The sequence below is a fragment of the Nilaparvata lugens genome, chromosome 6 (assembly GCF_014356525.2).
Source record: "Nilaparvata lugens isolate BPH chromosome 6, ASM1435652v1, whole genome shotgun sequence".
NCBI classification, from domain to species: domain Eukaryota; kingdom Metazoa; phylum Arthropoda; class Insecta; order Hemiptera; family Delphacidae; genus Nilaparvata; species Nilaparvata lugens.
The window spans coordinates 13,254,149-13,279,677 of NC_052509.1; the positions used below are offsets into that span (position 1 = coordinate 13,254,149).

The 25,529-nt window shown below is 34.0% G+C and overlaps 1 protein-coding gene across 1 annotated transcript; it reads right to left on the reverse strand.

The window, feature by feature from the left end:
* Window positions 1-7,862: 7,862 nt before the first annotated feature.
* On the reverse strand, window positions 7,863-25,522 carry LOC120351985. Its single transcript, XM_039431352.1, has 3 exons — window positions 24,559-25,522; window positions 24,229-24,474; window positions 7,863-7,983 (listed from the first exon to the last, which is right to left on the reverse strand). Exons 1-3 carry the CDS (start codon window positions 24,708-24,710, stop codon window positions 7,863-7,865), a joined length of 519 nt encoding a protein of 172 aa, XP_039287286.1. The 5' UTR covers window positions 24,711-25,522.
* Window positions 25,523-25,529: the final 7 nt, after the last annotated feature.

Below are 25,529 nucleotides of genomic sequence, written 5' to 3' on the forward strand. Positions count from 1 at the left end.
ATCTCAATATCTAAATTAAAAGCTCTAATTCATGAAATCTAAGCACTTTATTAGAAGATAAGGTTATTCTATTTTCTTGTTATAAAAATAGTTTTTTCTCTCTCAACATGTTTTGACTGCTTGTTTGAATGGGATCACTGATTCTCAATTTTTTGGCTGTTGGAAGCTTATTAAACAGTCTCATTCCAGGGTAAAATGTATGGGATGCAGAGTGTTCAATTCCTACTCCATCTACCACAATTCCATTCAATTCAATTTATTACTTTCCTTGCCCTATCACCATAGGTAAGGAAAGTACTGTATTGCTTTCCAAAAAAAAATAAGGTACCCTAATTTCAAGTTTTCTATACGTTTCAAGGTCCCTTGAGTCCAAAAACATGATTTTTGGGTATTGGTCTGTGTGTGTGTATGTGTGTGTGTCTGTGAACACGATAACTCCATTCCTAATCAACCGATTGACTTGAAATTTTAAACTTAAGGTCCTTATATCATGAGGATCCGACAATAAGAAATTCAATAAAATTAAATTCAAAATGGCGGAAAAAATGGCGGATAATTACTAAAAAACCATGTTTTTCACGGTTCTCTCGAAAACGGCTCTAACGATTTTCTTCAAATTCATACCATGGATAGCTATTTATAAGCCCTATCAACTGAAATGAGTCTCATTTCTGGGAAAATTTCAGGAGCTCCGTAATATTCTTGAGAAAAATGGCGGATAATGACTAAAAAACCATGTTATCCATGGTTTTCTCGAGAATGGCTTCAACGATTTTCTTCAAATTCATACCATGGGTAGCTATTTATAAGCCCCATCAACTGGCATGAGTCTCATCTCTGGGAAAATTGCAGAAGTTCTGTAATATTCTTGAGAAAAATGGCGGATAATTACTAAAAAACCATGTTTTTCACGATTTTCTCAAAAATAACTTGACCGATTTTTTTCAAATTCATACCCTGTATGGTTATTTATTAGCTTTATCAACTGGCATGAGTCTCCACTCTGGGAAACTGATGGGGGTCTACCCCATCCTTGAGAAATGGACTTAGTAACCTCCTTCTCATGCATGAGGTAGGTAGGTATAGGTAGCGCAGTTCATAAAAAGAACACATAGTCGAGATATTTCATCTGTAGAACAGCTGTTTTGACGATTTTTAAAAAATGACTAAAAAAATCTTCGAATTTCACAATTCACACAAAGGAAAAAAATGGCGGATAATTACTAAAAAAACCATGTTTTTCACGTTTTTCTTGAAAACGGCTCTAACGATTCTCTTCAAATTTTTACCATGGATAGCTATTTACAAGCCCTATCAACTGACACGAGTCTCATTTCTGGGAAAATTGCAGGAGCTCCGTAATATTCATGAGAAAAATGGCGGATAATTACTAAAAAACCATGTTTTTCACAATTTTCTCAAAAATAACTTGACCGATTTTTTTTCAAATTCATACCCTGTATAGTTATTTATCAGCTCTATCAACTGGCATGAGTCTTCTGTCTGGGAAACTAATGGAGGGTCCACCCCATCCTTGAGAAATAAACTTAGTAACCTCCTTCTCGATTCTCGTGCATGAGGTAGGTAATTACTAAAAAACCATGTTTTTCACAATTTTCTCAAAAATGACTTGACTGATTTACTTCAAATTCATACTCTGTATGGTTATTTATCAGCTCTATCAACTGGTATGAGTCTTCTCCCTTGGAAACTAATAGGGTCCACCCCATCCTTGAGAAATGGACTTTGTAAACACATTCTCGTGCATGAGGTAGGTAGGTAGAGCAGTTTATAAAAAGAACACATAGTCGAGATATTCAATCTGTAGAACAGCTGTTTTGACGATTTAAAAAAAAATCATCGAATTTCACAATTTACACAAAGGAAAAACTACTCTAAAAACAATAATATATACACATAATTATACAGAAGTCTGATCGTAGTTTCAAATATGTTGCCGCCAATCGTCATTATGTTATTCCGCTAAATTATTCTCGTTTAAGAATGAGGCTTGCAGTTAAATGAGCGAGGAAAGTTATGTGAGTGTACCACACCAGATTTTTATGTAATAGAAATTATATTATAAGAGGATTGCATGAAAGCGCCTCACCTGCTGCCATCTCAATGTGGCCATAGTTTTCTTTCAGATAGGTCTGGAGGAAGTCCGAGCTGCCTGTAAAACAAAAATCATAAAGTTTCAGTACTTGAGCTGTTGAATTTAAATTAAAATCAATCCTTATGAAATGCAGATGACCTGCATAGCAAATAAAATTATTCTTATAGAAAGCAAGAGATAATTTTTATAATATATATTATGCATAGGCCTATTCCATAGAATAACAAACTTTCTAATGATATGAAAATGAGTGAAGTTTATTGGGTTTAAGTTTATGTTTAGCCGATTAAGTATTCTGAAATTTGATAATGGAATTCTATTTATTTTTTTAAAAGTTAACAGACCGTTGTGCAACCGGGTGATAATCTTGTATTAAAGAAAGTTCTTATGTAGCAAGCATAAGTTATAAAGTTGGTAAAGGCTGTTATTAATTACATCAGATGACTTTTGTTGCTGCAAGAGTGTAGACCATGTTCATCTACTGAAGCTGCAATGACATCCACTATCTCATAGAATGTTCTATGAGCAGTACTTTGAGAAAAATTATGTGTCATCAGCATAAGAATATCTCTGGTTTGCTCAACATCCAAACTGTAATAGTATATTTCGCACCTTGGGCCGAAAATGAGACTTTTCCGGCTCGAAATAGGTTTTCAAGTTCGAGGCCTACGGCCTCGGACTAGGGAAGATTGAGAGCCAGAAAAACATTTTTGCCCATGGTGAGAACGTTATTTTTCGCCACACAGAAAAATAAACAATATAAATATGAGAATAATTGTTCATTAGGCACTTCCAAAAGCAAAACAGGAAGGTCATAGCTCTAGCAAATCTGAAGTAATCTAAATATCAGGAAATTGTCCAAGTATTTTTATTTTCTATTCTGATTTGTCTAAATAACCTAAAAGATTATGTTCAATTATGTAAGAGGTTGAGTTTATACTTTTTATTCTTCCAAATGACAATAAGATGATATTATTATAGATGTTTTGATTTTTGATTATTGAATAATAAACACAAATAATGAAAAGTTTTTTGATCAGCTGTTTTAGCACACTTGAAATTTGGCCAATCTGAAGGTCAACGTCAACAATGCTTGTTGTCATTGACTTCGGAAGTTTAGGTTAGAAATTCTATCCTACTCTGCAAATCGAATTTGAATAGTTTATAATATATATCTTATCTGTATTTTATCCATCCAAATAAAATGATAGTATATTATTGCAGAATACTTATTCAATTCTAGAAGCATAAACTGATTCCGTTTCATAAACCATTTTGTAAACACGTTTACATCAAATCAGAGTTAGAAGCATAAACTGATTCCATTTCATAGACTATTTTGTAAACACGTTCACATCAAATCAGAATCAGCTGACTTCAAGGTTATTTTACAGCCCCAGGGCCGTTAAACTTTTACCGGCCTGGTCAGAAAACAATCATTTTCGACCTCATATGACGCATGAAAACCAGCTCATTACATCCAAGTGGGGCAAAAAAAGTATTTTCTCCTCAAGAGGTATTTTTATAATTGCATATGATTATATATTTGGCTGATTAATTCTCCTTCCTATAACTTCTAAGAGCACCTGAAAATGTTGATGTTAATCTTTGTAAAATTGGAATTTAATAAAAAAAACCAAACAATCTACCAATTTTTGATTTGAAATACACCATGTGTTTTTCTTATGGCGTATATCTTACAGTACCTCTATTATACGCTCATATGGTCCGTTGCAAAGTAGACCCATGCTAATCCACAAAAAGCAACCCACGCCATGGGATGTTTTGTAAACCATTGATATAGAATTATTCATAATCAATCAGCTGACAAGTGGATTATTCATTGCATGTATTACACAGATGTCTGGAGAAGCCTAGCAATGGTTTACAAAACATCGCATGGCGTGGGTTGCTTTTCATGGATTAGCATGGATCTACTTTGTGGCGGGCCTATAGTTGGGCCTAGTCAACTATGACCATCCTATAACTGAAGACACGATCGATCTATCCAGGAATGCCTGGTCATTGGAAATAAATGCTAATAATTCAAAATAGTCCACAGCACTGATTTCATTATAAAAAATGATATAGATAGTCAATTTCGAATAAAATAACAAACCAGTTACTTGAGATGAGTTACAACTCAAGAGAAATGGTGCAACAACAGAAACTAGTCTCTCAAAAAGTTTTTATAAAAGTTTGGTTTAGAAAATGTAATGATGACTCTAATTCTAAACTCATTTTGGTTCTTTTAAAATCTCAAAAGTAAATCAGTTTTTGATTTTATTTTTATACGATTTAAAAGCATCCAAAATATATTTCTCGCCCCACTTGGATGTGATGAGCTGGTTTTCGTGCGTCATATGGAGGCCGAAAATGATTGTTTTCTGACCAGGCCGGTAAAAGTTTTACGGCCCTAGGGCTGTAAAATAACCTTGAAGTCAGCTGATTCTGATTTAATGTGAACGTGTTTACAAAATGGTTTATGAAACGGAATCAGTTTATGCTTCTAATTCTGATTTGATGTGAATGTGTTTACAAAATGGTTTATGAAACAGAATCAGTTTATGCTTCTAGAATTGAATAAGTATTCTGCAATAATATACTATCATTTTATTTGGATGGATAAAATACAGATAAGATATATATTATAAACTATTCAAATTCGATTTTCAGAGTAGGATAGAACTTCTAACCTAAACTTCCGAAGTCAACGACATCAAGCATTGTTGACATTGACCTTCAGATTGGCCAAATTTCAAGTGTGCTAAAACAGCTGATCGAAAAACTTTTCATTATTTGTGTTTATTATCCAATAATCAAAACATTTATAATAATATCATCTTATTGTCATTTGGAAGAATAAAAAGTATAAACTCAACCTCTTACATAATTGAACGTAATCTTTTAGGTTATTTATACAAATCAGAATGAAAAATAAAAATACTTGGACAATTTCCTGATATTCAGATTACCTCAGATTTGCTAGAGCTATGACCTTCCTGTTTTGCTTTCGGAAGTGCTTAATAAACAATTATTCTCATATTTATATTGTTTATTTTTCTGTGTGGCGAAAAATAACGTTCTCACCATGGGAAAAAATGTTTTCTGGCTCTCAATCTTCCCTAGTCCGAGGCCGTAGGCCTTGAACTTGAAAACCTATTTCGAGCCGGAAAAGTCTCATTTTCGGCCCTAGGTGCGAAATATACTATTTAGGGAAAATGGTATTATTTTCATTCAATGAAGACTAGTGCAGTGGTCTCTTTGATGACGCCAAAAAATATGGGCCTATAATAATGTATTCATGATTATTAAACAAGGATCCAAAATCTACACCATGACCCACTTGTTCTATTTCAGTAGGTGACCTGAGAATAGAATAATGCTACATTAACCATGTTCACAAAATTTCAGTGAAAAGATTCTGATGATAATAGTATGGAATCTTTCATCTGCATGGTTTGCCAAGACATTCTAAAATGGCTTTTAAACTCACTCATATTATAAAGTGATTATTATATTTCCAAAAGTTGTGAGGTCTCGTATTATTACGTTCCTGTTGGAATAATTCATTGAAAAAACTTGAAGGATTTCCCAATTCCTCCACAACAACAGCAGCAACTGGCCCTACAATGTTTGGGGCATCATAATAATTATTATAATATATATTTATATATTTTAATATGAATTGTTATTCTGTTCCTTATCCAATTCTCCTAGAATAAACTCATTTATTACAGCATATAAGCCATGATTGTTTTGCAAAACATAACCTACGTTTAGTGTTACACCAGTGTGTGTGTGTTTTATTCAAATATTCGCGCCATCCGAATATTGAAAAGTACGCGCCGAACAACATTGACCGGTCGATGTCTGGTTGTCGTTCCATGGGATCACCAGTGAACTCTAAACTAACTGGAATGGACTAGCAACACAAAAAAAGTGAGGCAGCTGGTAAAGATAGGCAACCCGCATTGCTGTGGGATTCGTTCATTTTGTTACGCATTGGCTCTTACGGGAGAATGCATTGCACAGTCTCAATTTCTATTTTATTTCTATATTGTATGTCTTATACCACGGAAGCGTTATTTTTCCTTTATTGAGCAGTTCATTGTTAACTTTTTGAGAGCAAAAATAATGGAATAGGTTGAATATTAATAAAGAAAAGAATTTTTTTATTTGTGACTGCAGTAGTTTTAGTATTGTCAACTTTTCACAAGCATGGGAATAACTTTGGGCCAGATTTAAGAGAAGTGTATTATTCATTTATTTTTATTCATTTAACAAGGACAAATATAAACTGTCATGAAATGATTGGGAATAAAAAAACAGGCTCATAGTCCAATCTCATATTTTTCACAATAAAAGTAGGTAAATAAAATAAATTATGATGATTCAATAACACAGGATTATAAAATTATGTAATGATAGCAATATACTAGGTATTCTGATAACATTTCAAATCAGTATGGGAGTTTCAGAAATGATGCAAAGAAATCTATGAAGAAACATTATATCAATTGTATTATAATTATGACCATATGATAAGCAAACAGTAAAATATGCTGAATAATAATTATTATATAATTATAAATTATATAAACAATAATACACATATAATTATACACATAAAATTATTTTATAATTGTAAATTGAACGATTATTAAATTTATTTGAAATAGGAAGATTTCAAAATTAATTACAATTCAGCTGATAGCAATATCATATTTTTCAAAATAAAAGTAGGTACCTAAAATAAATTATGTCATCTCATGATGATAACACCGAATTATTAATCATTATTGTAAAGCTGTGTTTACACAAAATTCATCAAAAAATGTTTATTTTTTCGTACTCATAGATTCTATTAGATTATAGTATTATACTATCAGATTCTATTAGTATTATATGCTGCTACTTACACTAAATTTATTTTATACATTATACATAAAATGTATGATACGCCTACTGTACCTACATAATATACCATATACAAATATTATGATAAATATACTCTATTTATTATATGCTGATGCTTAACACCAAATTTATATCCATAAATTACATCATACATAGAATGTGTGATAGAATGAATGATAGTCTTTGTAGGGAAACATTCACAATTTCTGCATCAGATATTATTTATTCTTTTTTGAATAAGGATTAATTTGTTCTTCAACTATGTTTTTTATTCTAGATGCTATAAAGTAGGCCGAAATTTTCAATAAACATAGAAACTATCACAGTACGGTATAACTTACTAGGAATATAACCAAATTTGTTGTTTTATTTTTGGTCAAATAAACTGATCAATATAGAAAGAAGTATTGAAAATGTATGTAAAACAAAAAGATTTCTTCAAATTAATTAACAGAATAAAAATGTTTGACTTACCTGTGAAATGGTACCTATTTCATTTCCTTTGACATGCCCATTCTTGCATCCAAATGCAAAACAATACATCACCATTTTTCGGTCGTATTTTTATTCAATTCTACGCATTTCACTAAAAATACATCACAATATTCAAGAGAAAAGGTTGTGATCTAATACTAATAGCCCTAATACTCATTCAAATCCGTTTTTAAACTTTAAAAATGAAAAATCGTACTCAAGAGCTGCAACAGCCTGCTTGAATGTATGAGTACGAGAGAGAAGGGGATCCCACACGGTATGCCTGTCTCACTCACTCCGCCTTACACACTTTTGGTTGTAGCTAAGCATTGGACAGCCCGTTCCAGTTAGTTTAGAGTTCACTGGGGATCACTAGTCTGCCCCGGGTCAGCCGCCATCTTGTTCGGCTCTGGGTCACCCGAGTCAGCGACTCAAATGTATCCCTGAAGATAACCAATGACTCAAAAGTATCCCTGAAGATAACCAAAGACATCTAGCGGTGATCTCTAGAACTTCATCAATTGGCGGCCAATTTTAATTGAGCTTTCTCTGTATAAGATTTGATAATTGATTCTATACTCATTACTTTTGAATGAAACAATTCTAAATCATATTCTCGACTACCTCGGATATTATGGTGATAAAATGATCATAAAAAATGTTCATTATAATCTATTAACACTTGAAAATGGCATGAATGCTGAAAAATCATGAAACATTCAAAAATAAATTATTTTCTCTGTGAGATAGATCACTGCATTACTACCAATTAATTTAAATTTACACTGAAACGGTCGATTTCACAGGAAAATTGATGAGGCTTAGACTAATAGATAACTATTGAAATTCTGCACAAACTGAACTGTAATCAGGTTGAATCGGTTAAGTATCGATCAGTTATCAGCTACCGTCTATACAAGGCAATGACAAGACAGAGGTTCGGCAACGTTTTTCTCCTATCTTTCACCACTGCCACTCTAACGTGGACCTCACTATATTTGCTTTGTCAAATGATAGAAAAGCACCAATTTGAATCAAATACTGTCATCATAAATGATAAAGTTTTAGTTTTACTTTTAAAGAATAAAGAGTTGACGAGGGAAATTCACAAAGAAAACGATTTCACATACCGACTGCGTTTTCAATCACCATGACAGTTCTGCCACCATAGTTGTTCAAACACATAAATAATTTTGACATTACAATAGAAATAATACAAAATATAGTTTTACATGAATTATTATATTCCAACACTCCTCCTTAATGTCAAAATGTTTTAACAAAAAATCAGTTTACATCTAAATTGTTATTTCTTGAATGATAATAAAGATTTTAATCAGAATTACTTGTTAGAAAGTCATCACTTGTATTACTTGTTTTACATAGTCACCAACATATCTTTAAACTTCAAAAATTTGTTACTCAATAATGGTTCAGTAAATATGTCAGCTAGCTGTTTTTCTGAACAACAATATTTTATTTTAAACATGCCATTATGAAATCGTTCGCTTACAAAATGGTACCTGACATCAATGTGTTTACTTTTCCTGTTCATTTGACCTGATTTAATTAGCTTGATAGCACTTCGATTGTCCACATTAAGTACTGTATTTATAGTTTTGTTTAGTCAATTCTGAAAGAATAGTCTTCAAATATTTCAATTCTCTACAACACTCTGCAGCAGAAATATACTCAGCTTCTGCTGTGGATAAGGCAATAATTGGTTGCTTTCTAAAGCTCCAAATAATTGGTGCTCCTCCTAACAATATAACATACCCACTTGTGCTTTTTCTATCATTTAGATCACCAGCATAATCTGAATCACAATATGCTTCAACTTTCAATACATTTGACTTACAACTGGGAAAAAAACCAACATCTTTTGATCCATTTAGATATATTAGGGTTCTCTTAACATTTTGTACATCTTTAGCACTAGGTTTATCTAAGTACCGGCTTTCATAGTTGACTGCAAAATACATGTCAGGTCTTGTTTTGTTAGTTAAGTATAGCAAACTACCTACCCCCTCTCTATAGGGAAAATCTATTCTTAGCTTTTCAATTTGGTCATTTTTTACTATGGGTGTATTTTGATATTTACTGCCAGTCATAGGCCTACTAAAATTTTCAAGAACTTTCTTAGAATAGCTTGTCTGTGTTACAAAAATGCCTTCTTTGTTTTGTCTTATTTCCAAACCTAAATAACTAGCTGAATTCTTATCTACTGTCATTTCAAAATTTTTCATTAATTTTTCCAATAGATTATTCATTTTAGTTTCATCCTTGCTCATCAAAATTCCATCATCTACATGTATGGCTAAATAAAGTTCATTTGAACTGTCTTTGAAAATTCATTGATTAGATTTTAGTTGATGTAAACCTTCTTGCTTTAGAAAAGATGTTAGTTTTTTATTCCATTGAGAAGGGGCTTGTTTTAATCCATAAAGGGCTTTCTTCAATCTACATACCTTTCCTTCTTCATCACCAAATCCTTCTGGAATTCTCATAAAAATTTCATCATCTAATTCCCCATACAAAAAAGCAGTTTTTACATCAAATGTTTGGATTTTCAAATTATCCTGCGCTGCAATTGAAAACAAAATTCTTAATGATGCATTGTCTACAACAGGACTAAAAGTATCTTTAAAATCAATTGAACCTTCTTTCTGTTGACATCCTCTAACAACTAACCTAGCCTTATATATCCCATTATCTTTTACTTTGAATACCCACCCACTACTTGTTAAAATTTCCTTTCCTGTAGTTTCTTTTTCATCAACAATACTCCAAGTATTATTCTTTTCCAAAGATACTTTCTCTTCATTTATTGCTTCCTTCCATTTTTCTCTGTCCTCACTCTCCATAAATGTTGACATTACTTGTCCATCATTGTATCTAGCAGGTAGTCTCATTATTATTTCTTGGTCTCAAACTATAATGTTGATTCACTTCTTCTAATTGATCCTCATGCACCATCTCTGCTTCTTGTTCTCTTCCATTCATCTCATTCCTGATCTCTGCTTCTTGTTCTCTTTCATTCATCATCTCTAATTCTTGTTCTCTTCCATTCATCATCTCTGCTTCTTATTCTCTTTCATTCATCATCTCTGCTTCTTGTACATTTTCTTGTTCTCTCTGATTTTCTAAATCATTTCTATTTTGTCTACATTTTACAAGCATTTCATTTTGGTCTTTTACAGTTTCATTTGAATAGAACATTTCTTCTTTTCCATTAAACAAAACATCTCTCGAGATAAAAATCTCTCTTTTTACTGGATCCCATAATCTATAATCATTTGGGCCATATCCTACAAAAATTGCCTCTTTGCTTCTGCTGCCAAGTTTTTTAAGTGGACCCAATACTTTTGAATGTACTTTAGAACCAAATATGTTTAATTTACTCAAATCCGGTTTTCTACCATACCATTTTTCAGCAGGTGTTGTATCAATACTAACAGTTGGACTATGATCTATAAGATAGGCAAATGTTAATACAGCCTCTCCCCACATACTTTTGTGTAAATTTGAATAAAAAATTAATGCTCTTGCTTTTTCCATTAATGTTCTGTTCATTCGTTCAGCAGTTCCATTTAGTTGGGGTGAATAGGGTAAAGTATAATCTAGCACAATTCCCCGTGATTTACACCAATTTTTCAAGCAATTAGATACATATTCCCCACCATTATCACACCTAATTTTAGCAACTTTGAGATTTAAATGAGCTTCAGCTTCATAGACATATTCTTTCAAATAAGTAGCAGTTTCATTCTTAGATCTTAACAAATAGACTTTACAAAAATGATTGAAATCATCAACACATGTCAAAAAATAATTTTTACCATCATGAGTTTGTGGATCAATAGGACCACATAAATCTGAATGAATTACTTGCAAAAAATTTGATGCTCTATTTCTTATGGATTTGAAAGGGTTTCTTACTTGTTTGGCTTTTGGACAAATATTACAAAATTCCTCTTCACAAATATTCAATACATTTGATGGAATTCCTACTGAAATTTTGGATAATTTTTCAAGATTCTTGAAACTAATATGACCTAATTTCCTATGCCAATTCATTGCTTCTGAATGATTTGAGAAACTGGATTCAGAATCTTTGTCAATCTTCTTAGAAATATGATTCACTATAGCCTTGTCATGATTACCTATTTTACTGGCATATGCTGCAAAAGTTACATTATTTTTAATTTCTTCTTTCAATTGAACCTCATATAAACCTTGCTTATTTTTATTCCCTTCCAAAATAACAATTTCGTTTTTCATGATTTGGACTTTACTTTTAGAAAACAAAACTTTTCCACCATTTTCTGTAATTGCATTTACTGACATTAAATTATTAGTCAGATCTGGGACATATGTAACATTTTTAAGTATACACTGTTCTGAGTTTACAACTCCTAAAGCTAATGCTACCATACTTTGATCTTTCTTGGCAACACATATCGTTTGTTTACATGTTTTTACATTATCTAAAATACTGACATCATTAGTCATGTGGTTTGGTGTACAACCACTATCTATGATAAATACTTTATTGGAGACATCCTGACCCTCAGTTGCTTTTAGGCTATGACTTATTGAACTATTCACTTGAGTTAGAAAAGATGTTTTACTTTGAGCCTTATTACGAAAGTAACAGTCTTTTCCATTGTGATTAGTTTTTTTACAGATTTTACATGACTTGTTATCACTAGACCTATTGTTTTTCAAAAAACAATCCTTTTCATAATGATTTGACTTTTTGCAATAAGTACAAAATTTTTGTTTAGACCTGTTATTTGAGCAGTTATTATGAATGTGTCCATATTCATTACAGGAGTAGCATTTTGTTGTCCTACTATTGGAAGTAGAAGCCTTGATCTCACCTCGTTCTTGTCTTACTGTTTTAAACGCCAGAGATTCGCTCTCACCTGACCATTTAATTTCTTCTTGGAGAAGTCTAGCCTTTAGATTATCCAAAGTCATTTCTGTGTTTACTGTAGAATCCCACACACTTGAAAAATGTTTATACTGTTCTGGGAGTACACTCAGTATTTTAGTAATCACCATTGTTTCATCGATTTTCTGGTCAAGTCTGTTCAATTTGTATGTGATGTTTTGAATGTATGTTAGGTTACCCATCATGTCTTTATCTGTAGAGAACATGCATGTATAAAAGTCTTGAAGAAGAGCACATTTTTGTTAAGTTGTGTCACGTTTAAATACATTTTTCAATGTGTCAAACATTTCCTTGGCACTATTACACGATATAATATGTATTTTTACATCATTGTCCAGCATCATCAAGATGTAATGTTGAGCTTTTGCGTCTTTGTTTTTGAAAATCTTAATCTTATCAGCACTTTCACCTGTTGTTCTGAAGTTTCAGTTCCATCTACCACATCCATCAGATCTTTAGCTTTAAGTAATATTTTAATTTCAAATTCCCACATAGTGAATGAATCTGCATCCTTCAGCTTATGCACATAATTTTCCCCATCCATTGTCGCCATTTTGAGGTTACCTTTTACTATTATTTTATGAGAAAAACCAATAATCACTTTTCATGTTTTACTTGTTTTAAGATTAAACTTTTCACTTGTTTTTACGTTTTTGGCCTTTATCTGGGCCCATAACCTGATAAAGTTTTAGTTTTACTTTTAAAGAATAAAGAGTTGACAAGGGAAACTCACAAAGAAAACAATTTTACATATTGACTGCGTTTTTAATCACCATGACAGTGCTGCCACCATGATAGTTGTTCAAACACATGAATAATTTTGACATTACAATAGAAATAATACAAAATATAGTTTCACATGAATTATTATATTCCAACACTAAAGTATAGATCTCTCTTACTTTCCTGTCCAGTCAACACTTCCAAAAATAGCTGCAACAATAGCATTGTTTGAGGCTAACATTTAGGGCCGGTTTCCGAGCTCTGGATTTAGCTAAGTCCTAGACTTTAAACAGCTGGAGTCAGAAAATTGGTTTTCCAAAACGGGGCGTAGTCGCACTCATTGTCATAGTCACATTTGAATTAAATTTCGAAAAACTAGAAAATTTAACACATAATAAAATAAAGAGAAAATAGTGTAAAGTTTCAGCTGTTTTGAATTATTTAGGAATGTCTAATTTCGTCAAGCAAAAACGTTTCCAATTGTAGAAATGATAAAATAAAAATTACAACTACTGTTATAAAAGCTTTGACTATGCCCCGTTCTTGAAAGCCAATTTTCTGACTCCAGCTGTTTAAAGTCTAGGACTTAGCTAAATCCTAGCTCAAAAACCGGCACTAAGTCTATACATGGGTGCAGGGGTGATCCATGAGAGGGATAGCACTGCAGATGTACTTGGTCCTGGACTACTCCACAGCTAATGAGAAATTTTAGACTCAGCAGAATAATTATCTTGATCACTATTGGTCGATTTCCTCGAGACTGCCCCCTGTGGGTTGGGGGAGCTTTGAGTCGATCATTGTACTCAAGAATGTGTTGAAAACCAGAATTCACCCACAGTATCCATGCTTGTCATAGGAGGCGACTAAAATGGACCTCAAGGCAACTCCAGAAGATGCCTTGCCTTCAAAACTATGGGATCTGGCCCCATCAGGGCAGTTTCAGAGGCGCAAAAAAAAACAAGAAAAACCCAAGAGACCAGAGATGGGTGAAACTCCAGGTGCAAATATGGGTCAAGAGGCTGAGTAGAGGGTTGCCGGCGCCGGGCGCCTTAGAGGCAGCTTGGCGTCCCCTCTCTTAGCAGAAGGATCTACAAAAAGGCCAGGAGTGGAACTCACATAGGTCACGAGTTGTGGGTGGAGATACCAAACCTCACCACTGCTCAAAGAAGGGCGGCCATTTAGGTGAAGCCTTTGACCCAAAAATAAAAAACTCAAGAGACCAGAGATGAGTGAAACTCTAGGCACAAATGTTGGTTAAGAGGCTGAGTCAGGGGTGGCTGGGCGCCCTAGAGGCAACTTGGCCGCCCCTTCCTCAGCGGAAGGACCTACAAAGAAGGCCAGGAGTGGAACCTATGTAGGTCATGAGAACTAATCAGTCTGAAGAGACTGCCAAGCATATCACACTGGATTGCGGATCGTGACAAGGGTTGCAACCAGGTGATGAATGGAATGTTAGTATAGGGAAAAACTCCTGGTTCTTGTAAAGGACATAGGTATTGGTTTGCCTAACTAACATACTTCTTGGGAACACAATAAGCTTCGGTTGACGTGTGGGGTTCTTTGAACCTTTGGATCCTTGAATCCGTCCCTTCAAAAACAATAAACAATTCTCGAGACTGGGTATCTATACAGTGTTCAACCAGTACATTCTGCTCTCCTTGTAACACATAAAAATTCATTATCACTCAATGACAAGAAGAGCCGATAAGCATTCCTATAATACAAGAGGAAAAGCTAAAATTGAAGTACCCAAACCTAAAATTGCAGATTGAACAAGAAAAGAGACTGTTCCCCTGTACTGGCACAGAAGATCTTTAATGCGCTGCCAGACATGGTGAGGGATCTGGATGACAGAAGTTTTGGTGCAAGGATTAGAGCCTGGCTGCGTGGGGTGACATTCTACTCTGTGGCTGAATACTTTGAGGCCAACAAGTCCTTAGGCTGATCTAATTTGATGTAAACTGAGTGATACAAAAATCCACATAATCATCTCGATCTGTTGTTCGGATTTCAAAACATTTAAGTTTAGTACTGTATACAAAATAATATTTTTATAGTCAATGTTGACTAATTAGGTCGGAATACAAAGAGACGCCGTCCATCCAGGAAGCTTGTCAATGACAGAAGTATGAAGTAAGTAAGTAGGAAGTAATGTCCATATTTTCGTCCAGGTAACCCCACTTCATCATAATTATTTGATTTACACTTAGCTACTCTTACCAGTAGCTGGTTTAGTGACTTCTATACACTTTACCAGAGGTTCCCTGCAGGTGGTTGTGCCTCAGGCCGCAGATTCAGTGACCTGGGCTTTCTCTCTCCACAGTTCAAGATGAGTTGTTGTTGTTCTTTCTGTCCTGCTATAGTGAGATCCACGTTATAATGACAGTGTTTGATTAGAAATGGTACTATTATCCCTGTCTATCATCCAACAAAGCGGATAGTGCTATCTCTTTCTCACTCTGCTCAGTTGCCAGATCATCTTTTAACAATGTGGAATTAATAATTAACAAAATATTTTATTGTAATTATGAAATTTCATTATCAAATTATTGAAAAATATAATTTCTGGCTTAATAAAATATATTTTGTTTTTAGACTGTGATGTGACTGTGTAAGTGTACTGTTTTTAGTCCAATCGCATGTTGGGAATAGAATTAGTTCTACATGCTGGAGGTCAGGAGTGCTAGCAACAATGGGGACCACTTGTCCTATCCTAATGTCGCGACTTGTCCTATCCTAATGTGTTTTCTAGACTGTGGTTTGTTTCGTGATGCAGACTGTTGTTGTCACGTGTAGCCAGAGTGAGGTTATGCCTCTACCATGTTTGTTTAACTCTAGTTGGTGCATATGTTTAAACTTTGAACTCTTTCATTGCTTATTTTTAGTATGGCTAGTTCAAGCAAAAAGCCAAAAACCTACCACTTTCATGTAGAGTGGGAAATGGATTACTTTTTTACACAAGTGAAAAATAAATGTGTGTGTCTACTTTGTAATGTGAGTGTTTCAGTCGGTAAGAAAGGAAATGTTGAGCGTCATTTCAAGACAGTTCACAGTGGAATTGAAAAAGAATATCCACTGAATTAAGCTCTGAGAAGAGAGAAGGTGATGCAGTTGAAATCTCAGCTAAATGTGCAACAATCAACATTTTTTAACACTATTACCGAAACCCTATTTTTATAACGCCAACCGAAACCCTGGGCCTGTGAGACCACCATAGTAAAGTAATGCATTTTCCAGCGTTTTTGTTAAGTAATGTTCATAAATATTGCTCTAGAATACGCACAAGAATGTAGGATAGTAAAAACAATGCTTTTTATAAAAACTGTAATTTTATTTAATTATAAAAAACAAGAACATTATAAGAAGTTATTGTAGAATAAGAGACTAATACTTGAATCCTTGCTTGTATAAACAAAATCTGTTTTAACTTTGAACTTAAATTGAATAATTTCGTGTAATAAATGCAATAAAAATGGGTAAAATAAAATTAATAGCCAAACCCAATCTTAAAAGATACTAGAAATAACATATGGAAAACTGTACTCCAAACAACGTTCACCGAAACCCTGGGCTTCTCAGACCGGCACGTTTTTGACAATTCACCCGTCAAGGTCAAGACACTGAACGGAACTGAACAAACAATATGTCACCGAGTTGGGGAGGTGATTGAAGGAAGGTATTGGGGGGATGGGGCGTGACCGTTAAGCAGTGTTGCCAATATAGGTTAACAAAAATTCCCTTGGGCCTGTCAGACCGGGGTTTCGGTTAGAGTGTTAATACACTGGACAAAAACAAGGCCGCTACCGAGGTGTCATTCCGGGTTTCCAAGGTCATTGCTCAAAATAGGAAACCTTACAAAGATGGTGAGTTTATTAAAACTGCATTTTTAGAAGCTGCAGATACATTATTTGATGACTTCAAAAACAAAGCTGAGATCATGTCTGCTATTAAATCTGTTCAGCTTTCTGCTAATACAGTGATGCGAAGGGTTGAAGCTATAAGCTCTGATGTAATTTCACAGCTTGAAACTGACTTTGATAGTTGTAGTTATTTTTCCTTACAACTCGACGAATCAACTGATATAGTTGATACAGCTCAGTTGGCCATTTTTGTAAGAATGGTATTTTTTGAAGATTTTGAAACAAAAGAAGAATTGGTAAAGGTTATGCCGCTTACTGGGGGTACTACTGGAAATGATATATTTTTAGCATTTGAGAAGCTTATTGAATCTGAAAATATTCCTGTAAATAGGTTGGTGGCCTTAGCTACAGATGGAGCTCCTGCAATGGTAGGCATGGAGAAAGGATTTATTGCCTTGTGTCATAAAGACAGAGACTTACCAACATTTTTGTTGTATCATTGCATTATACACCAACAGTCACTGTGTGGAAAGTTCTTAAGTATAAACAATGTCATGAAAACAGTCATCACAATAGTAAATAAAATAAGAGCACATTCACTTCAAAGACGTCTATTCAGAGAACTAACTGAAGAATTAGAATGCCAGTATGGTGATCTGTTGCTTCATACAGAGTTTTGTTGGCTTAGTAAAGGCAGAGTTTCGAAACGTTTCAAAGAGTTGCTACCTGCACTGGTCAAATTCTTCAAAGAAAGGGGTGAGCATCTCACTAACTGGAAGATCCCACATGGCTACAAGATTTTTCCTTCATTACCGATTCAACTGAAAAGTTGAATGGTTTAAACTTGCAGCTTCAAGGCAAAGATAAGAACATCGGTGGAATGATTTCAGATGTAACATCATTTTCAAAAAAGCTTGAGCTGTGGGAAAATAATTCAACCCAGTTTGAATATAAGCACTTTCCTAGTCTGAAGCAGACCGTTGAAGGACAAAATCCTCTGCAACACCCCAGAAATAACCACGACTATGTGGAAATTCTCTCAGACTTGAGAAAACAATTTGATGAACGATTCCATGATTTCAAAAACAGAAACATTGTGGCACAGTTCATCAATGCTCCCTTTGTAGAGATCGAAACAGAAGATTTCGCAGCTTGTGTTGTAAAACATTTCGGTGGAGATCAGGCAGCAGTTGAAATGGAAGTTATTGATTTTCAAAATGACCTGTCTCTAAGATCCCTTTCTACAACCGGAAATATCTTGCCATTAGTGCTCAAAGAAAAGTATCCTATTGTGATTCAAGTTGCATTGAGGTTGAAAGCTATATTCGGCTCTACATACTTGTATGAAGCGACTTTTTCAGGTATGAAATTCATAAAAAACAAATACAGGAACAGACTGACTGATGAACATTTGGACAACTGCATCAGAATGGCGGCTACAACATACTCTCCAAACTTCAAGAAAATACTTGATGGCCAAAAAGAGTTCCACTTCTCTCATTGAAATGAACATTTAAACTTTTTTGTTACACTTCCTGTATAACTAATATTCCAATGAACATAATAATAAATAATAAACGAATTTGTATTCCATTTTGCATACTTTCTTTGGACTAATATTCCTTAGTTTAGTTTAGTAGCTCACTTCAAGGTTTATAAATGCTAGAATGGCTCACTGGCTCAAAAGTTTGGCGACCACTGATCTACAAGAAGGCATTGACAAGACAGAGGATCAGAAACGTTTTTCTCCTCTGCCATTTTAATAAGAAACTCACTATAGAAGTGACCATTGTTGAGTTTATGTCCCACTTCCTTTCAGATCTCAGATGTCAAGCAACGCCTTGTAATGTGAGTTTTGTGCCTTTTTCAATGCCGAGGCATGTGTGCGACGCACAATGCCTCGCCAATGCTTGCCTTCCACCAATCTGTGCGTCTGTCAATACGCGGCTTTCATCCTTATGGTGGGTACCCACTCGGACGACAAACCACTCGGACGACATTGTAAGCAAAGGTGTTATACGTCATCACTAGGCACTCGGTCGACTTAGAACGTCATCATTTTATATATAGCATATACACTAGATCCGTGACGTTTTGAAGATTGATACTAGCGCTGCCTATAACATTCTTACCAGATTAGTCTCTCTACATTTTTCTACTTGTTTCTATATAAACTAAATATTTTTTTCATAAACAAAGCAATGGATTCTTTTTGTCCAAAGCTTCAATGCGATAAGTTATTTTATTAAAATTTTAAGTTGAAAATTAGCTTTCATAGTTTAGTAACGTGTATAGTAAAACAAGATTTATATTACAATAATTTTTGCTATTTATGTGGTTAACATAACAACACAGTGAGGTTAACAACAACAACACAGGTAACTCAGTGTTAGGCTAGAATTTTTTTCTAATCTGTAAGATTAATTTATTTATAATATAATTGTACAAAAGCTGAGACATGAATTATGAAATCTTCTAAGTAGAAAGAAAGAATAGAAAACACTAAATTGATCAAGATGGCCTCACTTTTATATATTTTTGTTAACTATTGTTGGACTAGCCCACTTTTAGGAATCCTACTGTTCATATTATAGCCAATGGCTTTTAAAAATTTTACTAATAAAAATATTCCTTTGCTCGTGAAGCGAGCCTGACGGTTAGTAAATAATATATCAGTTGAAGAATTTTACAGTCTATGATCACTTAGAATGAGATGAAAAATTGCTTTGGTTAATGAGTTATTTTGTAGGTATTGAATTACTTATATAATTTTTTTAAACTATATTATATCATGGTCAATATTATTGTAAACACAAGATGTATCTGTCATAGGCTACATAAAATTAAATAGGGTTTGAAGATTTTGTGTGTTTGTGTCATTATTGAAATGTAAGGCCTATTGAAACAGTAAGAATTGTCTAGAAGCTGTAAATCAAAATGTTTTTTTTTCAGGTCTACCTTGTATGATGTGACTACCTTTTTATTCAATATTTTTGGTTTCGAGAAAAGCATTTGCCCGTCATATCAAACGTAAGTACTATTTGAGGTGACTTTAAAATGCTTCTCTTACAATTATTATCAACTGTTACTACTAACTGTTGTGAAGTTGTGCTCCTGGGGGGGTTATCTCTTATGATAGAGTCCCACGTTATGAAGCTGTTGTGAGAAGTTGTAGATTGCAATTCCTTCACAGATAATACGATGTTTCTGGTATTTATAAGAGCAGTCTCTAAATTCCCTCTTTTGCGAATAAATTCACAAAAAATTAAGGCCTTCCGGCTCGCAAAATTACTGGGTTCAAACCTCAGCTCTAGCTCAGTGGTAGAAACATGAATTTTATAAGTACAAATAATCACCATAAGGTTCAAGGACCAGGTATTGATAATTCTTACCGCTGCTTCTATGAAGTTCTTGAAGAATACCAGTAAGGAAATTAAAAGAATATTTGATGACTGATTATCAGTAACCATGTACCACTAGAGAATAATCAGGACCAACTATAGTTGTTTCTAGTTGATTCTTAAAACGCTCGTCGTGAGTACAAGTATTCACCAATATACCCTTTCAAAATTCCTTAGAACTTACAACGCCAGTTCTTGAAGCTCTCTGGATCCTTATATGATATAACTGGAACCTTATTAATATAATTTCTTAATATGCTTGTTCTGGCTGATAAACTGAATATCATCAAAGGATGATAAATATTGAGTGCTCTGAATAAGGTTAATATTATTTGATTCTATGATTTTAAGTGCTGCTAAATATTTGTTGGTACCAAAACAGCTCAAACTATATAACACGAGATGAGTTAGGATATAATAAAAAATTCTATAAGTTTGTATGCTGACATAAAACACAAAATATATTCCCATAAAAAGATGTGCATAAAATATTCGATATAACTATAATTCACTTAAATAATCTATTTTTAAAATCTGAATAATTATCACAGGCTTTGCTAATATTCACAATAATGAATTTCAAATTCATAAATATATTATATTTAATACTGGTACTTAGACTTCCAATCAATATAAAATTCTGCAGATAAAAACCTGTTCGGTCTATAAGTTTGATATGATATGTTTTGTTCAATAAACAAAATTAATATTTAATAAATTAATATTCGAACATGAGATCTCAGGGCTTTTAATATGAATTCGGGCAGTGCATGGAAGTAAGCTTCCTACATATAATAAATAAATTTATAAAATGTTCTTGTGAACTATGTGATATTGTTCAACACGTGGTGACTTTTTATTTTAACTCTAATTAATTGGAATAGCGCTTTTTTATTAATTATTACCCCACTGAACGTAGACAAATGAGCTCATTTGGTTTGACTTATCACTCACTGACTGAAGTTCTGGATGTTCTCGTGGATTGAATTAATTATTTCCAATAATTAATTAGGTAGGCTCCTTTTCGTCACTGCTGGGCTAACGTGTGATCCAGATTTTTATAAGTTTCTTTCGAATTAAAGCTATTTTTATGGGAATCTTTACAATTACGAACTCCTTGACAGCACTGAGTTCACAAACAATTAACATTCAACAAACATACATTACATTTAAAAAAGGGTTTGGCTTAATAATTCGTTAAAAAATTTTTAAAAGGAATAAGAAAAGACCCTAAACTCCATGTGCATCCTCTCGGGTTGGGATCTTAAGCCAGAAGAAAGAGGTTTTCAGAAAAATTTGCTTCTTCCTAGAATAATTCTATAAGCTACTCTCTGATTGGCCCTCAATTTAATAGACTCAATACAATTGGTTGCCTTGGGAATCAGGGCTTCCTCGGCTTTATAATAGAAAAAATTTAATAAAAGAAGTTTTTATACAGATATATGGGGTATTTATCTTAAATTGAATTCATAAATAAATCGTAACATACGATTTTAATAGATAATACATTTAGTTTTTATATGAGTTTTTTATACTCTTGATTTATCATGCTTTTTTAGATTATAATAAATATTTATACAGAAATAATAGCTATTTGTATTTCTACACATCGACTTCCTTTAGTATACATAATATATCCTTTATGAGTGAATTTTATATGATTCAACCGGTCATATGGGTTGATCGAATAATCAGCTGATTCATTCAGTATTGGTTCGGATAATTATCGATTTATCCAAGATCGACTAATTCTTTTCAAAACGTAAACAAGTAACTCTAACCTCAATGTTCATGCATTTTATTTTATTTTTTATTTTTGTAATCCGCCAATAATAATTATGCCGCTTTATAATTTTTTGATCTTACCAATGAGTTCTCATAATTATTAAATCACAATAATACATATTTTCTTATCGTTGTTGATAATGCTATTACTCCTAATCACTAATAATACTTGATTTGAGTTGATTTACTCTTTAGATAGGTCTAACCTTCTTTCCAATTTTATAGTTCTATTACATTTTATTGGCTCATTTAGAAATATTTGGTGGTTTCAAATTACCACGTGACACAAAACGCCCTCTGATTTCTGATTTAAAACGACAATTCGAGAATATAATATAAATTTTATGATCCAGTTGGTTTTGGATCAGAAATCATATATGTTACAAAGTCTGCTAATAACTCTACTGAGAATCTTACCTCCTAACAATTCAACAACATATACAACAATAAATAAATTCAATTCAAATACATACGCCTTACATCGGCCAATCTCCTTCTACACACAATACACAATATAAACTATCTCCTCCTCCATACATAATATAAATCTTTTTTCTAATCCACGCTCTGCCCTCAGGCCAGAAGCACATTTGAATGTTGGTGCAAAATCATTGCCAACCTAACAAACTGATAATTCTCCGACTTGCAGAGTATAACATATTTTCTCCCTCAACATAGAACAGTGACTTGTACATTTTCATTTCATTCTCTTGCAGAAATTGGGCTTTGTTTTCATGTAATGGATATTTTTAAAGATAATCTTTGGTAGGTTTTATCAACACGAACTTCTTATTCCTCTAATACATTGAGACTTGGGATTAATGCTTTTGGTGGTAACTATGCGGTTTGATCATTTGGCGGATAATTTTAATGATTTTCTTAATAGTTTATACATAAATAATAATAATATAATATTTCTATAATATCTCTACATGCAATTCACATTTATATGACACTTGATCTTCTTATTCGGGGTATCAACTTTGATGATTTAATAGGCATTGACTACTCTGGTTTTCGTAGTGTACAGCTGGTTTACGTTGGCTTCGGCTTGTCACTTGTCGCCATCTTGATGTTTCTTCCTGCTACATGAAGGTAAGTTGGCTTTTTAACATTAGAAGTTATTTATTCTCTTGTTTCATCAATAAGAAAGGTGTTAAAAAATGGTTTCTAAATTTTTTATTTCTTTATTTTCAGGTGTTGTTGTTCGAAGTGGATACTCGTCTGCGAAATAAGTGTGTTGCCTGGTGTTTGTTTGGTACGTATTTGTTGACAGGTAGATCCATGAATCCAAATATTATTGTTTATATTCTTATCGCTTATTGTCTCGATAATACGGTTTGAGATTAGAAATATTTTCCCACCAAGTTAAATTTGGTTTGCTTTCTTCATACAACTGAACGGTATTACGTTCAGTTACGGCTGCTGTCCGGTTGTTATTTATAGATGAGGCTGTCCTTATGATGATTTATTCTTCATAAATATAAAACCTCGGTATCTTGTATACCTTTTCAAACAATTCTTAGCTTCCTTAATGGTTATATATTTCAGTCCATTCTTTTTCCAATCATCTTGTAGTCTTAATGCATTTTTCCTCTCACTTTCATTTAATATTCTTGGTTTCAGTTCGTTATAAATTAGTAGGCTCACAACAATAAACATTTTTATAATATTACCTTTCCCATCATCAATAATAGATTCTTTTAATAACAACAACATAATATCTTCTATCATACCTACAACGCAGTCCTTTATCCATATCACAGCCATAACAAATAGTATACAATACATCAGAACATTTATCATTTCTTTAACAATATAATCTCTCAACATGTAATAGTCAGGTACTTTCACTCTCTTATTATAATTTCTTATTTCTTTTAATCTTCTTAAACACTGTTTATCCTTCATCAAACTCAATACGTAGTCCACTTTATTATTATCATCCATGCATGTTTCAATCGTAGTTTTCCTTTCAGTTCCGTTTTTAACCCTGTATGAATCCATATTAGTCCTTCCGTTAGCTCCAGTTTCCTTCCATTTATTAGATCCATTTTGCCGGTCACATCGCTGATCTTCTGCTTTAAAGCGAATGTGCCGCGGATGCATGCCGTCGATCTCCGGTCCTCCATCCTGGTCTCGGTCCGGAATCCTCCTCGGGCGTTTGAAACGGGCATGCGGCTGGTATCGTCGCGCGCGGTACTTCTTTTTCTTCCGCTTGACTTTCCGCCTCCGGGCCTTGCGGTGCATGCCTCTTTTCTCCTGTAGTCGGTCATGCAGTCGGTCGTCCGGTGTCTGCCTCGGGCGTTTCCGTCTCCGGGCCTTGCGGTGCATGCCTCTTTTCTCCTGTAGTCGGTCATGCAGTCGGTCGTCCGGTGTCTGCCTCGGGCGTTTCCGTCTCCGGGCCTTGCGGTGGGCGTTCCTCCGATCCTGCATGTTGTCCTCCCGGTACTCACTGGTGTCTTCCTTCCCATCCTTGGTGTGCCTCGGTGTGGTCGATTGATGCGCGGGTGTAGGCTCGGTGCGCGGATGCTTGGTGGTGGTCCTTTGATGCGCGGGTGTGGCGTTCAAAACGAGTTCATCGCATGTGGGCTCCATATTACATAATTCCTCTACTGTAACCTGGTGTTCCTCGGTGGCGGGTTGCTCTTCCTGCGGTGATGGTTCTTCAGTGGGAAATATAAGGCTCAAGAGGGATTGATGTTTACAGGGCGTTTCAAGTGCATGGCGGGCGGCGGTTTTGTGTGGTAGGCTGTCTTGTATGGGCTCCTGTGTGTCTGGTGGTGGGTCATTTGCATGTTGATTTTGTGTTGTCCTTGTTGTATGTGCTATTGTATAAGATGTATTTGTTTGGTTATGATTTTGTTTATTTTCGTCCTGTTTTGTGAAGGTTATTTTCCGTTTATTATTTCTATTCCAGTGATCTCTGTTATCATAATATGCCTCTTTGTGATGCTGTTTACTGTTTCGGTATTGAAACTTATTTCTATAATTATTATCAAATGATTGAACTCTGTTATTATTTTCAGTATACTTCGCTCTTTGCGCATTTGCTCTAGCATTTGCTATATGATTTTCATTATTACTGTTTTGTTTGAAATTACTATTTTGCTGATTAAAATTTCTTGCTTGTTTATTTATATGATTTGGCTCAGAAGTAGCTGATTGGATAGAATGTAAATGTTCTATCAGTTCTTCACAACTGGAAATCGAAGATACTGCCAGTGTCATACGAACATTGAAAGGAAGCTTTTTTGTTAATATGTGGACCAGTGATGAATCAGCTAGAGATT